The sequence below is a fragment of the Pan paniscus genome, chromosome 1 (genome assembly GCF_029289425.2).
Source record: "Pan paniscus chromosome 1, NHGRI_mPanPan1-v2.0_pri, whole genome shotgun sequence".
Lineage (NCBI taxonomy): Eukaryota > Metazoa > Chordata > Mammalia > Primates > Hominidae > Pan > Pan paniscus.
Genome location: NC_073249.2, coordinates 115,533,113 through 115,548,518, shown reverse-complemented (window position 1 = coordinate 115,548,518; position 15,406 = coordinate 115,533,113). Strand labels below are relative to the sequence as shown.

At 43.9% G+C, this 15,406-nt stretch overlaps 1 protein-coding gene and 1 non-coding gene across 4 annotated transcripts in view; both read right to left on the bottom strand.

The window, feature by feature from the left end:
- Positions 1–1,338: 1,338 nt before the first annotated feature.
- The window catches only part of LOC100980598 (adenosine receptor A3), an 83,436-nt gene continuing 69,368 nt past the window's right edge, over positions 1,339–15,406 (bottom strand). For 2 of the 3 annotated variants that reach the window (XM_008963023.3, XM_003810684.5), the window contains exons 2-6: positions 11,303–11,409; positions 9,324–9,671; positions 7,238–7,304; positions 6,396–6,496; positions 1,339–4,411 (exon numbers count right to left, since the gene is read on the bottom strand). In XM_008963023.3, the coding sequence (XP_008961271.1) occupies positions 4,341–4,411; positions 6,396–6,496; positions 7,238–7,304; positions 9,324–9,671; positions 11,303–11,409 (694 nt within the window). In that variant the 3' untranslated portion in view covers positions 1,339–4,340. The remainder of the gene's footprint in view (positions 4,412–6,395; positions 6,497–7,237; positions 7,305–9,323; positions 9,672–11,302; positions 11,410–15,406) is intronic. The other variant, XM_055102801.2, reaches the window with a different exon arrangement.
- On the bottom strand, positions 10,964–11,070 carry LOC112438297 (U6 spliceosomal RNA). The gene has a single exon (XR_003026754.1). It is a non-coding gene; the product is annotated as a U6 spliceosomal RNA (small nuclear RNA).

Below are 15,406 nucleotides of genomic sequence, written 5' to 3'. Positions count from 1 at the left end.
CATTTGGGAGAAATTGGTTTATTCAATAAGTGGTAGTAAGATAACTAGATAACCATGTAAATGAAAATAAAGTAGGATCCATATTTCACTTCTTATATGAAAATAAATCCCAGACGTGAAAAATTTAACAGTAAAAAAATCATAAAAGCACTAGAAGAAAATATGGGAGAATTTTTAAAAATATTTTTGTAGAGCATGCCTTTGAATGTATGTCACAAATCCCAGAAACCAGAAAAGATTAACTTGACTTCTAAAGTACAATTAAAAGTCCAAAGTACCATTAAAAAGTCAAAAGGCAAATGACAAGCTTAGAAAACACTTTCAAAGCATCTTATAGACATATAAAGATCATTTGTAAATCAACAGGGGAAAAAATGAACAACTCAATAGAAAGGACAAGGGATAGGGGTGGGCAATTTGTAGGAAAGAATATATAAATGGCTCAAATATATGAAAAGATACTCGACTTCACTCATAATAAGGGAAATAATGATTACAACTAAAATTACATAATTTTTTCTATCAGTAAGACTGGCAAAATTCAAAAAGTTTGCTACCTGTGTGGGCAAGACTTGGGGGGAACCAAGACACACATACACTACTGGTGGGAGAGCACGTTGGTACAGCTACCACAGAAGACCATTTGGCAATAGCCAACAACATTCTAAATTATTTTCTAAGAATTTATAAATAATCCTATTTCTAAGGATTTAGCCTACTCAAATACATGGAAAATTGCCTGCGTAACTTGAACTGCAGCAGTAATCAAATTGGCTAGAACTTACTGAGGCTTATTACACTTTTAGTACGATTCTAAGTGCGTGGCATGTATTCGTGGAATCCTCACAGAACACTGTGAGGTTACAATTATTACTCATTTTAGATACAGAAATGGAGGCACAGAGAGGTTAAGTAACTTGCCCAAGTTCACATTGCTAGTAGTAGTGGCACCGGAACTCAACCCTGGGTAGGCTGGCTCCAGAGTTTGCATGTTTATACATTATGCTCAATTCTCTGAAACAGCAAAAGATCGAGAAAATCTTCATTGTACATGGAGAGGAGACTGGTTCATTGAGTGCAATGTAGCCATTAAAAAGAATGAGGCAGCTCTATATGTTCTAATAAAAACAGATATCTATGATATATTGCAAGCTGTTGAACAGAATTATGAATATGCTCTACTCACATGTAGTAGAGTATATGTGTATCTATATATTTAGTATACCTCTGGAAGAAAACACAATGAATGGTCTTGGTGATGGCCTCTGGGGAGGGGAAATTGCTACCTGTGGGACTGAGGATCCCTAAACATATAGATATAAATAAGAGGACTGAGCAGACAGAAACCAAAACATCATCTTTATTATGAAAATGGTCAACATTGGAGAATAGAGCTTATACTACAGCTGCAAAGAAGTTCAGAATACTGAACTCCACTACTGAGTTATAAGCTGCACCAGAGCAAGCCCACCCGTCCCAACAAGCAATGCAGTTGTTCAACCTTCCCCTAAGGAGTTGCAGAAGAGCTCATGTGCTCTTTCAAATCTGCACCCAAAAGAGTAAAAGAGGAAGAGGAAGAAAGAAAGTATGTATGCCCAGTTCCTATTCCCAGTCTGCCATGTCAGACAGCCCCCTCTACCTCCCATGGTGGGGGGGTCACTGAGGAGTGTTGCCTTAATGGAGCTCAGTCTACACCAAAGGAAGCAGGAGTGGGAGAGAAGCATCCACCACAGATCTTTCAAAAATACATTAAATAATATTTTGGGGTCTGGGTGTAGTGTCTCTTGCCTGTAATTCCAGTCCTTTGGGAGGCCAAGGCAGAAAGATTGCTTGAGCCCCAAAATTTGCGACCAGTCTGGGCAACATAGGGAGATCCCATCTTTACAAAAAATAAAATAACTAGCCAGGCATGGTGGTGCATGCCTGTGGTCCCAGCTACTTGGGAGGGTGAGGTGGGAGGATTACTTGAGCCCAGGAGGTTGAGCCTGCAGTGAGCCAAGATTACACCACTGTACTCCAGCCTGGGTGGCAGAATGAGACTCTGTCTTAATATAATAATTCTTATTATTATTTGCAAAATCAAGTTAAGAAAATTGAAGTCCAAGGAGATGAAATAATTTACTCAATGACATCTGGCTAAAAATAAATGGCAGAACAAAAATTTAAATCAAGTCCTCTGACTTCAAATTCCTTGCATCTGGCCTCCACATCAAGCCGCCCCACAGCACTTATGGTGTCAAGGAGACGAGAAAGGCAAAGAGTCAGGTGACGTGATCCAGAGAGCATGTTCTTTCTGAGAGAGACCAACTGCTCCTGGAAGTTGGATTTTGAGGGAGAAGCCAGTGGAAGACAGTTTGAGTAAAAAAAAAAAAAAAAAAAAAAAAAAAAAATTAGTCTCTCTGTGGGAGTGAACGGGTCTAGAAGAAAAACAGGTTTAAGGGAGATAGTTCAGTGAGGTGGCCACAGCACCACCAGGGCAGCCACCCCACGAGGGCAGCAGAGACCCAGGAATGGCCTTCTCCCGTTCGCTGACTGTAGGAAGTGCACACAGGGAGGCCTCTTGAGTTTTCAGCTGTTCCCAAACTTGGGGCTGACATCAAACAATTCTGCCATCCCTGAAGCTAGAGGCCATATCAGCTTTCCAGTTCAGGGCCAGCACCTTATAAACATCGCTGCAAGAGTAGAGTAAGCACTGTCACTTGGCTATCTACTTGTACAAGAAATATCAAATTAATTGCTCTTTCCTGTTTTCTTGAAGCTGCCCATTTTTTTTTAATGGTATAGCCCTAAACAGCGTCTTGTTTTTTGTCTTCACATTATGCAGCCAGCCTTGCTGGAGGATAAAATGAGTAATTAAATGATTGACCCCAAATTCAAAGATCTTTGCTAGGTAAGAGCAGAACAAAGCTCTTGAATCCTGGATCATGGAATCAGAACAAACCTACAGGGAAATGGTTCTCCAGACATCGTGAATGTAAATCTTCCAAGACATCTGTAGATGTCTTCATCTGCTGCGGAAGGTCTATGTCTGCTATCTCGCCTTGTAGAATGGAATGTCCTAACTGAACCCAAACTGTATTGCTATTTGCAGAACTGGTGGGTTAATGATCCCGTTTGTTTAAATTCAATACAGGGCCACAGGGGAGGAATTGGGGCTGTTTTGTGGCTAAGGGAAAAGAGAGCACTTTTGATGTTGTTTGATCTGAGCCTCTGGCAAGGAGGTGGGTTGTACAGAAACACAGAGGTGTGGTGTCCACACCCTCATCCCTTCCCATCAGGCCGTTGAGTAGCTTTGAATTCCCTACCTTTGGGGAATTAGGACTTAGGGTGGAAGCTGAAGGAAGTGTGTTCACGAACGATTTTGTGGGAGTCTGGATCTAAACACACAGGACATGTGCAGAATTATTTCAACAAACAACCTCCCTGTTCCAACTCTGCTCAGACCAGAAGGCCACTTGAGTATCCTGAGGACTGAGGCTGGCCAGCACACCCATTAGAAGAGATCGTAACACAATGAAAAGCAGGCTTGTGATGACGGCAGCACAGACAGTGAGGGGGAGGCCCTGAGAATTCCCAGAAATAGCAGGAGAGACCCTATATGGGGAGAGAGGGTGTAGATATGCAGGTGGGAGCTAAGAGTGTTGGTAATTCTGGCATGAATGGCAATATAACCTCATTCACACCCATGGCTGTGATGTCTTGTTCTTGATTTGTATTTCCTGATTTGAATGAATATTTCACTTAAGTTATCACACCTTGGTTTCTCATTGATCAAAAGCAGCATCCCTTTAGTCAGGTGGCAGTTTCCCATTAAGGATGAGAGGAATGGCCTTTTCACCAAAAGAATCTGAGAACCACTGATTTAGTCTACCTCCCTTTCTTTGGGTTGGGCAGCATTTGATACCAATTCAGAAATGAGTTAGAACGTTATTCTTTGAAAGAAACTTTTCCAGAAATATTTTTACAGTGATACCCTAGAAGAAGTTACTCATACCTTGGAGTTCATTCAACACTGGCTAGGAATTTATTGGCTAACAAAATACAAGTGATTTCCTGGTCCCCAATCCAGATTCTCCACCTCTTCTTCACTTCTGACTGATGGAATGCATAAGAACTAAGATCTTGAGATGTTATTTGAGGGCAGCCTTGCTTGGGTGTGGTCTATCATAGCTCCTCTGACTACCGCCATTGCTACCTGGCTGCAAATGATTGTTGTCAAGGATAGAGGGTCCTTCAGAATTCCTGGGAGATCAGAATCAGTCTCTGAGGTGTGGGCCAGTTGTCATGGTGATTATTCTGTTGTAGCATCACTTTATGAACTAAATTAAAAAAATCTTCAGTCACATCTGTTCAGTAGGAGCCATTTCCTTTGGAGTCAGGACACGCGAGAAGGGCTTCAAAGTGTTGCCTACTTTGTTGGGGAATAGAAAGGGAAAATGGAGTTGAGATCTATTGCCTACCCCTGAAGAGTGTTTCTGCAGCAAAAGTTCCAAACTCTGTCATGGGGCTTTCATGGGGTCTAAACACAAGTTTATTTTCAGGGCTGAGATCAGATATCATTACTGCAAAGCCCATCAGTAGGAAAGTCAATAAGAAGGCTTGGTACACAGGGCTTGCATTCACCTCTGTGAACACAGCTGAACTTCTTCAGAGCCCAAGAATGTCAAAGCTAGGAGCCTTGGTTCAGGCTGCCACATTTCATCTGCCTGAGTTTGAGGAAGCAGGCCATGGCTACAACAGGCTGTACAACTTCTTGCTAAAAAGAAGTAGCGTTGAGTTCTACTGCCTCATCTTTCATAGTATCATGTGCCTTTCCTTAAGAGCACTGACCCCTGGTGGCAATGTTACATTTGGGTGTTGATGTGTGATGTGTGATAGTTTGTCTTCCTCCCCCTCTACAAGTTCCATGGACACAGATGGCATTTCTTTTGCCCATCTTTGTATCCCCAGCATCTAGCTAGCATGGTCCTTTTTTGTTGAACTAATGAATAAAAATATTGGGGAGTATGAGAATGAGACCCTCAATTTATAGAAAAGGAAACAGGCCCAGAAAAGTAAAAAGTTGCCCAAGGTCACACCTTAAAAAAGTGACAATGGTTTTAGCAAAAACCTAGACTACAATTGTGTCCAGAAGGGCTGGTCTTGGGCAGACCTGAGAAAGGCATTGTCTTGTCCACATGCCCCACCTTCACAGTTCCCAAGGCTGCTAGAGGACAAAAGGTCAAGAATGCTGTGGGAGCCACTATTTTGCTTTTTTTAGGGCTCCTATTCTGACCACAGGAACAAAATATCCCAGGGAAAGTATGAGGCCTTGAAGCCTTTGCTTTGCATTTCAGATTCTTCTGGCTATGGATCCTGGTGTATCACTAGCAAGGGTTACTAGGAGTGTCTTTCTGTCTTTTTCTGAAATATTGTTCTTCTACATTTCCATACCCAAGGGAGGTTGCAGTCTGTTTTTAATTATGCCTACAGACTCTTCATTGCCTAAGGTGTTCCTGTGATTTCTGAGCATAAAAAGAAAAATGCAAAACTGCTATTAGCCAAACAGTGGCAACTGTGCAATGTTCTTTCTGCTCTGTGTACACTTCAGAGGTTGGCATATTTGCCACATGCTGGAGGATTCTCTGAACAGTAAGACCAGCCTTGTCTTACTGACCAGTCATGTCTCTGATGCTGCCCTAAAGGGAAAGGTGGGCACACAGTCCCTTCTCTATTTAGGGATGGGGAGACCTAAAGATCAGGCTTGAGGCAGGAGAATCGCTTGAACCTGGGAGGTGGAGGTTGCAGTGAGCTGAGATCGAGCAACTGCACTCCAGCCTGGGCAACAGAGCTTGACAATGTCTTAAAAAAAAAAAAAAAAATTTAAATTGGCCAGGCATGGTGGCAGGTGCCTGTGGGCCCAGCTGCTTGAGAGGCTGAGGTGAGAGGATGGCTTGAGGCCAGGAGCATGAGGCTGCAGTGAGCTATGATCACACTTCGGCACTCAAGCCTGGGCAACAGGGCAACATCCTGTGTATATGAAAAAGGAGACTCTTCTATACCTGCTTACCCAGGGGTCCCAGAAGCTCATTCCTTCGACAGGAGCCCAAAGTTTGTGTGCTGGGGAGGTAGGTGGCTCTGCAGATGGGAACCTGGTGTGGTTGTCTCAGGACCTCCTTCCTTCCTGACCTACACATGTATCCACTTAAGAAAGCTCCAGTGCTCCCTCTGTCGCTTCTCGTGATGCCTTGTCACCATCAAGCAGATATCTACCCCAGCCCATGGCTGGCTGCATTGGTCTCCAGGTGACCAGGCAATATGAAGAGGCTCTCATTCACTCATTTGAAAGCTGCTCCTTGACCTCTTTCATTTTCTCTAATTCTTGCCCACCCCCTCCCTCAACAATAGCTACTTACCCCTTCTATTCCTTTGACTTCTCCTCCTTTTGGTCAAATGACTGATTACAGAGATGATTCCCAAACCCGTGATCAGTATGCAAATGATGAGAATGGACGTCCTGGAAGGAACCACAGCAGATTTCATGTTGCTTGGAAGAAACTGCCTATTGATTCTCAGCTCTGGATCCCTTTTTCTGGGATTTGCACCCCTGCCCACCCCCCAACCCAGTTACAGTAGCTTCTGGGAACCGTATTCCTTTAGAGTGACCCTGTCCTTTGGACCACCCTCGATGGGACCTGCTGAGCATCTGACTAAGCTGGGCCAATGAACCCCTTCCTCAGAAATTAACTGTGGATTGGGAATAGGAGAATCCAGTCTCAGACTGGCCAGTCTCTTGAATGGGGGAGAAATAAACTTAGGAACCATAAATGGATGACTATTAGGGGAAAAAAGAGAAATATACAAGGGCAATACAGAGACAGAAGGAAGGAAACACACAGATTCGAAGCAGATTAGAGACTGAGGTAAATTCGTGATGATGTTCCTGACAATTTCCAAGGGTGGCCACATCCCTGCTCCTGCATTTGAAACACCTCTCTCTCCTTATGATAAATGTCCCCTTTTAATTAAAATAGCTAGAGGGCTTTTTTGCTGCTTGCAACCAAGAGTCCTAAACTGTATTTTTTTTTTTTGAGGAAACCAAATACTCAGATTAAGGATACATAGTTAAGGTGGAGAAATAATGTGCAGTAGAAAAGTTGTTGGTGCAAATCAACTGTCATATCATACTGCTGCCACCCCAGCCCCTACCTCCACCCCACCGCCCCAAGCCCATTCATCCGCCAAGACTATGACTCACCTGGAGCGGTCAGCCTTGCGGACAACTTTGGGAGCCTTGCAGCTTCTGGTTTTGTTGCCTGATAGGTCTGAATCAGAAAGGATTTGTTAAGTCAGGTGAGGCCCATAGCCAGGTCCTGCCTCTGCCTCCCAGCTGCAGCTCTGCCTGTCATTCTGTCTCCAGAGAGTGAGTCCCCTGGTTGACTCCAGAGTAAAGCAGAGGTACCACACGCAGTTGTATAAATGTGCCCTGCACAGGGAACAAGGCTGAGGGGACAAGCAGGGGCCGACATTTAGCCCACACTCTGCTTGCCAGGCCATGCACCCTACCACTGGACTCCATGCACCTGAAGGAAGGGGCCCCTTTTCCAGATTTGAACAAAGGCCCCACGTAGACTAGAAGTGGCCCATGGTTACAGTCCTAAACTGAGGTCTCCTCCCCATAGGAGGGGATGCCAGAGGCACAAGAGGGCCAATCCTATCCTTAAAGAACTGCTCATCTGGTGATGTAATTGCCATGTTTTTCTTATGACAGCCACCAAAACCCAATGGGAGCAGTGGCACCATGACCACCTACAATACCCCCTCTGATAAGACGTGGGAGAGGTCTGTGTTTCATTTAAACTAAGGAGTACGTTCAGGTGGGAACGTTCTCTTGTCTGAGCCTAAGATTCAGGTCAAGTTGCACAGTTAAGTAAAAGCAGAACAACACAAAGTAGAAACACTGTGGGTGTGAAAGATGTTACATTCCGTAGGATGCTTGCTGAATCAATCACTAGCTGGTCAAGTGTTAGCAAAACTCTCTTTCTAGCATGGGGACAGGTTTCCAAGGGCACCCCTTAAGCCCTTCTGGTTTGTTTTCCTACCAGCATTGTGCTCTGGACTGTGATAGAAAAGGACATCCTTTCTAGAAATGGAAACAAGAAGAAGGCACAGGGGAAAGAGAGAGAAAAAAAAAGAAAGGCTAGTGCCTTCCATAAGTCCTCTGTCTGAGAGACAGAGGTTTTCTGGTGCAAAAGGAGATTTTCATCATTCAACAGAAGGAACCTGAGTGAACATCTGGAAATCCTATGTCTTAGCTCCAGCCAAGAGTCGTAATTTGTTAACTCAGACTTTTCTGCTATGGGTTCCAGTTCCACCCACACCTTCCCAGTGGTCTCCAAATATAAACTGCACATTCCTTAAAAGCAAAATAGGGTGCTTACTAGTTGGACCATGAAATTTATATCTGTAAATTATTATTATTATTTTTTGAGACAGGGTCTCATTCTGTCATCCAGGCTGAAGTGCAGTGGTGCAATCACGGCTCACTGCAGCCTCAACCTCCCTGGACTCAGATGATCCTCCCATCTCAGCCTCCCAAGTAGCTGGGACTACAGGCAGGCACCACCACATCCAGCTAATTTTTGTATTTTTTGTAGGGACGGGCTTTCTCCATGTTGCCCAGGCTGGTCTTAAACTCCTGGGCTCTAGCAATCCACCCACCTCAGCCTCCCAAAGTGCTGGGATTACAGGAGTGAGCCACCGCACCTGGCTACCTCCGTATATTATTAAATTATTTAAGTTGACAGTTACCAGGCATGTGGGTCATTTTTTGCAGCCTCAGACACCTCTCAAGAATCTAATCTTCAAGATTCTAGACCCACAAGGCACACAAACTTTTTTTTTTTTTGAGACTGAGTCTCACTCTATCGCCCAGGCAGGAGTGCAGTGGTGCAATCTCGGCTCACTGCAACCTCTGCCGCCTGGTTCAAGCGATTCTCACACAGACATTTAATAACAACTTCAAAGCCTTTCAACATAAAGATCTCACATCTATTAGACCCTGTCAGCCTCTTCTAAGGTCCTTAAACCAGATTTCTGTAAGGGAAGAGAAGTTCTAAAAGTGCCCCAGGGTGCAGACACCCTCCTTGTCCCCAACTTCCAGCTATTCCCCAGCACTGTTAATGACCACCCTATGTTTGCTGGAGGAAGAGAGAGGCCAGGCAGGCCCAAAGTACCCAGTGGGAGTCTGAGTTGGGGCTCACTGGCTTCAGAGAGTGCTCTCTTAGCAGCAAACACCCATGGCTGTGGGTTACATCCAGCCAGACCCCAGGCAGGCTCCTTACCTTTCCCAGACCAAAAGTCATTGGCCAGGGTTCCTTTGTCATCAGTTACAATCAGCTCTGTAAAATCCATGTCATCCCTGGCAAAGTCCCGCTGGATGCCACACCAGTACCAGCCCGTGTCCTCTTTGGTCAGGCAGGACATAGTGACAATGAGCTGGTTCCCTGTGTCCCTCAGGGCCACATGATTGGTGCTGTTAGGGGAGAAGGCGATGATGTTGCAGTAGTCACGGAAATAGCCTCGGCACCAGTATTTGGGGTGATTCTTGTAGTGGGCATTGTAGTTGCAGATGGCAGAAGCCGTGTCCAGCACAAAGCTTTTCTTGACCTTTTCATCCATGACCATGGCATCTGTGAAAACACACACACACACACACGTGCACACACACACACACCATTGTTCTCTCAAAACATTGCAGCTCCTGCCCTCCTGAAGGATAATTAATTAAAGAATCGGAGGCTGATTTTTGCCTCTTTTTGATTGGCAACTATTATGGGCTGAACTATGTCCCCTTCAAAACTCATATGTTTCAGTCCTAACCTCCAGTGACCCCAGAATGTGACTGTATTTGGATATAAGGCCTTTAAAGAGATAATTAAGTTAACATAGGGTCATTGGGGTAGTCCTTAATTCAATTCAGCTGATGTCCTTATAAAAAGGAGAGATTAAGACACTGACAATACAAACAGAGGAATGGCCCATGAGGACACAGCCAGAAGGCAATCATCTGCAAACCGAGAGATGGCCTCAGAATGAAACCAAACTTGCCAAATGCCTCGATCTTGAACTTACCACCTTCATAACATAAGGAAATAAATTTCCATTGTTTCAGCCGCCCAGACTGTGGTTTTGTTGCCGTTGTTGTTATCACAGCCCTAGCAAACTAATAAAGCAACTCTGGAGAAGTCTTTTTCCCTGGCCTAAGGGTGGGTGAAATATGGAGGCCTCCTACCATTGCTTGACGGAGGGCCTTGAAGAGCCTGAGGCTTACCGTTAGGAGGCCCTCTGTCCCTAGCTCCCACCCTACCTTAGCACCCTCAGAAAGAAAGTGATGTTTGGAGGCTTCTGCTGGCTGCACAGGGCTGAAAACAGAGGAAGTCATGTTCTGTCTTTAGGGGAGAAGAACTTCATGTTCCCTCCGTACAAGACCAGCATAGGCACCTCTATCATCTCAGGATATTGCACAATGAGGAAGTCACGCACACCATGTCCAGCTTGACCATGGTAGGGAAAGTGTCTGACCAAGAAGAGGAGATGAGACAGCAGAGCCCATTATTCTCTCAGCCTTCCAGAAGTATAGCAAAGACCACTAAAATGCAGGCTCAGTTTCTTTATAACATTTTGTTTTCATAACAACCCCACAAGGAAGATAGCATGATCTTCAGTTTATAAGTATGAATGCTGACCCAGAGAAAGGTTCAGCAACTCTAAATGCCACACAACTGAAGGTCAGACAGAGCTGGGAAAAGGCCAGTGTTCCAAGTCTCATCTTTGGGGTCAAGCACAAGTGGAAAGGGGAAAGTCGTGTCCTCATATATGTGCACATATATTTTTGAGGGGAGAAGGGGGAAGGGGGAACCTGGGTAAACTAAAAGAAAATACAGAGCTCTCATTTTATTTTATTCCAGTGGAGATGCTGGGGAAAAATATGGAATGCATAATTAATTTGCATGTCATCCTTGCACAAGGGCCATGCTAATCTACTCTGTATCATTCTAATTTCAGTATATGTGCTGCCAAAGTGAGTGCAGAGTCATCATTTTAGTCAAGCTTTTCAATTTCCTCACAAACTCTCTTATCTGAGCTAAGAACAAGAACTAATATGGACGAGACCTATTTTCATCGCCTTTTATTTTCCCATCCCACTCCTTAGATGGTTCGAGTTAATAAGCAGGGACTCCAAGTAGGTGAGGACTTCAGTGCAAAGTCTCTGGAAAGGCCACAGCTTAAAGGGCTGGAGCTGTTCCATCCCCCATCCTACCTGAAATGAGAGCCAAGGAGAGTAGAATGAAGAGCCACATGACTGGAAGGAAGCAAACTTTCAACTGGAATGATAGAATGCACCCAGGGAGCCCAGGAATTCTGAATCTGTTTAAGGGAAACAGATATGCTTGAGCTTAATATGGCTTTATCCTGGTTTGAAGAGACCAGTGAAAAGGGAAAACAACCAGTTAGTCCAAGCAGTGCTGCCATGTATAGATACACTGCACAATGCACCACACCACATGCTCTTCATAGACATAAACTTACTGACGGGGCAACCAAGAAAATTCTGGGCAGTAGAGATCTCCCTCCTGCATAAATGGGCTCTGGCCCACACTCAGAAAAGCACATGCACACAGCCATCACTGGTACCCATTTGTATGTGCTCTACTGTGACCTGTCCTGCTGCCAATGGTCCTGGCATCATCAGAGGCCACTCCTTTTGTCTGTCTACCAATCTTGGAGGCCCAATTTCTTATACAGTTGAGAGAAATCCTAGTAATCAGATTTCTAACTAACCCAGCTCCCAAGTGGACACTGCAGGCTCATCTGGGGAGTATGGCCATGGGTGGCGCATGCCAGCTGTCAGTAGCCTGCGTGCCTGGGACCTGGAACACGTGAGCAGGTGGAAGTGTGGGTGGCCGCAGTTTGGGCTGCGGTCTTCAGACTTCCTGAAAGCTTTCCTGAGAAGAGCTGGGACAAAGCAAGGAGATTCATCTATGCAGCAGCAGCTTCTCCTGATTCTAATGGGACTTATGTGCTCTGACCACTGGCTTTAAAAGTTTGAATTATTGAATCACCTCTCAGGTGAAGTTAAGCTGGGTGCTACTTATCACATCCCAGAGCCAGCATATCCCATCAAGGGTCATACATAGATTGTCCAGGTTATGCAATAATGTCCTCTCTGGAGGAAGGGGAGCCTGTCTCTAATTCATGTGAAGTCAGCATGTGGGCAAGCAGCAAGCCTTCATGATGGTAGGTTTTTATCTACATCACCTCAGTTGCTCCTCATCAAAAACCTCTATGAGTTTCACAAACAAATTACATGAATAAAAAAGGAAGCAAGGAAAGGAGAATCTATGAATCAAAAGGGACTTAAGAGACATACGACAAATTATAATATGTGGAACTTATTTGGATCCTGATTGAAGCAAACAATTTAGAATATATGGACAATGATACTATTAGGATATAATTCTTCAATTTATTTTTTGAGATGTGATAATGGCATTGCCATAGCCAACCTTCACGATGGCTCCTGGAATTCATGCCCTTATGTAGTCCCCTCCCACACTGAATCAGGACTGGCCTGTGTGATCAATAAAATGTGGCAGAAGTGATGGCATGTGATTTCAGAGGCTAGGTCATAAAAGGCGTGCAACTTTCACCCTAGTCTCTCATGCTGCTCCCTCTTGGGAAAGTCAGCCACCAAGCTCTTGAGTAGGCTACAGAGGGGCCCATATGGAAAAACCAATTCACCAGACATGTGACAGTCATCTCAGAAGTGGATCCTCCAGCCACTGTCAAGCCTTCAGAGAACTGCAGACCTAGCACCCTCGTGAGACACCATGCATTAACCACCCAACCAAAATGTCCCCTGAATTCCTGACCCATAGAAACCATAAGAGATGATAAAGGATTGCTATTTCAAGCCTCTAAGTTTCGGGTGTAATTTGTTGCACAGCAATGAATAATTAATGCAAATATTGTTGTTATATTTTTAAGAGGCAGTCCTTATCTCTGACAATACTTCATGCAAAACAAACACACTCAGCATTGCTCAGAGATGGCAACATGAAACCAAAGAAAGCAGCAAAAAGAGAAATGGATTGTGCACAGATATCAGCAAAATGCCCAAGACATGAAAAAGTGTCTGTAGCCGGGCGCGGTGGCTCACGCCTGTAATCCCAGCACTTTGGGAGGCTGAGGTGGGCAGATGACGAGGTCAGGAGTTCGAGACCAGCCTGGCCAATATGGTGAAACCCCATCTCTACTATAAATACAAAAATTAGCCAGGCATGGTGGTGCGTGCCTGTAGTCCCAGCTACTCAGGAGGCTGAGGCAGGAGAATCGCTTGAACCCGGGAGGCGGAGGTTGCAGTGAGCCGAGATCATGCCACTGTACTTTAGCCAGGGCAACAGAGTGAGATGCTGTCTCAAAAAAAAAAAAAAAAAAAAAAGTATCTCTAAAGTAAATGAAAGTGCCAGAGTTACAGAGAATGAATGATGTGTCTACTAGTATTCTGAATATTACTTGGTGTATTAATTCCATAGAATTAACTTTCATTCTATTTAGATGTATAAATAGGAAGGTAAATAGGCAATAAGAATAAGCCAAATAATTTTTAAAACATCTTTTAGAAATAGAAAATGAAAAGTTTGTAGATGAAATAACTTAATATCTAAAATTTCAAGATAGTCAGGCAGGGTAAGTGGATACAGGCACAAATGAAATAAGATTGGCCATAATTTGATAACTACCAAACAGGATAATAGATAAATAAGGGGTCGTTCTTCTAGTCTGCTATAGTTTGCATATTTGACCCTCCAAACCTCATGCTGAAATTTGATCCCCTATGTTGGAGGTGGGGTCTCGTGGGAAGTGTTTAGGTCATGGGGGCGGATCCCTCATGAATGTCTTGGTGCCATCATTGTCATCATGGTAATGAGTGAGTTCTCAATCTATTAGTTCCCATGAGAGCTGATTGTTTCAGAGACTCTGGCACCTCCCCCCACCCTGCTTCCCTTGCTTTCATCATGTGATCTCTGCCCACTGGCTCCTCTTTGCCTTCCACCATGGGTGGAAGCAGCATGAGGCCCACACCAGAAGCCAAACAGGTCCCAGCACCATGCTTCTTATACAGCCTGTAGAATTGTGAGCCAAATAAACCTCTTTTCTTCATAAATTACCTGCCCTCAGGTATTCTCTTATAGCAACACAGACTAAGACATAGTCACTCTACTTTTGTATGTATGAAGTTTTCCATAAGAAAAAGTAAAAATCAAAAAACAAAAACAACTTCGACACAGGTATTATTAATCTGATCTTACAAATGAAGAAAATTGAGGCTCAGAAGCTTAAGTCGCTTGCCCACATTCACACAGCTAGTAGAGCCACTATGATTTGATGGTAAATCTGGGAGGAAAACAAACATTGTGCTGCTTTCCCAATAGTTATAATACTGTAAAACTGTAGAGCATATTAGAATTTACAAAGGGTCTTTACAGATATCTGTCATCTGAGTAGTTGGAGCAAGATGCAGCCCAAGTGTTCTTATTCCCATCATACTCAGCTATAGTAGCTAAGAGCAGAGTTTCTCTAGAAAATGTGCATTTGGTTAAAAGAAACTGAATATACAAGTGGACTATGGCCACACCATATATGAAAATAGAATCCTGACCTGCAACCTGCAGCAACCTGCTCAGGAAACCAACTGCTAATCAATAAATAGTAAGCCAGCCTGCTGTAAGTCAGACTTATAGGAAGTTGGATTGCTATCTTAAGCCAGAAAGCCAAACAATGGCCCCTTTAACAATCAACCCAAAATGGCCAGGACTCAAAGCAGTCAGGCAAGAGACATAAATAAAGGGCATCTAAATAGGAGAAGTCAAACTATCCATGTTTCTGGATGACATGATGCTATATCAAGAAAACCCCATAGTCTCAGCCCAAAAGCTCCTTCAGCTGATAAACAACTTTAGCAAAGTTTCAGAAAACAAAATCAATGTGTAAAAATCACTAGCATTCCTATAAACCAAGAACAGCCAGGCTGAGAGCCAAATCAGGAATGCAATCCCATTCACAATTGCCACAAAAGAATAAAATACCTAGGAATACAGCTTACCAGGGAGGTGAAAGATCTCTATAATGAGAATTACAAAACACAGAAGAACATTCCATGCTCATAGATAGGGAGAATCAATATCATTAAAATGGCCATATTGACCAAAGCAATTTACAGATTCAATGTGATTCCTATCAAACTACCAATGAAATTGATATGGAATCAAAAAAGAGCCCAAATAGCTAAGGCAATCCTAAGCAAAAAGAACCAAGCTGGAGGATATGACATTACTCAACTTCAAACTATGCTACAGGACTA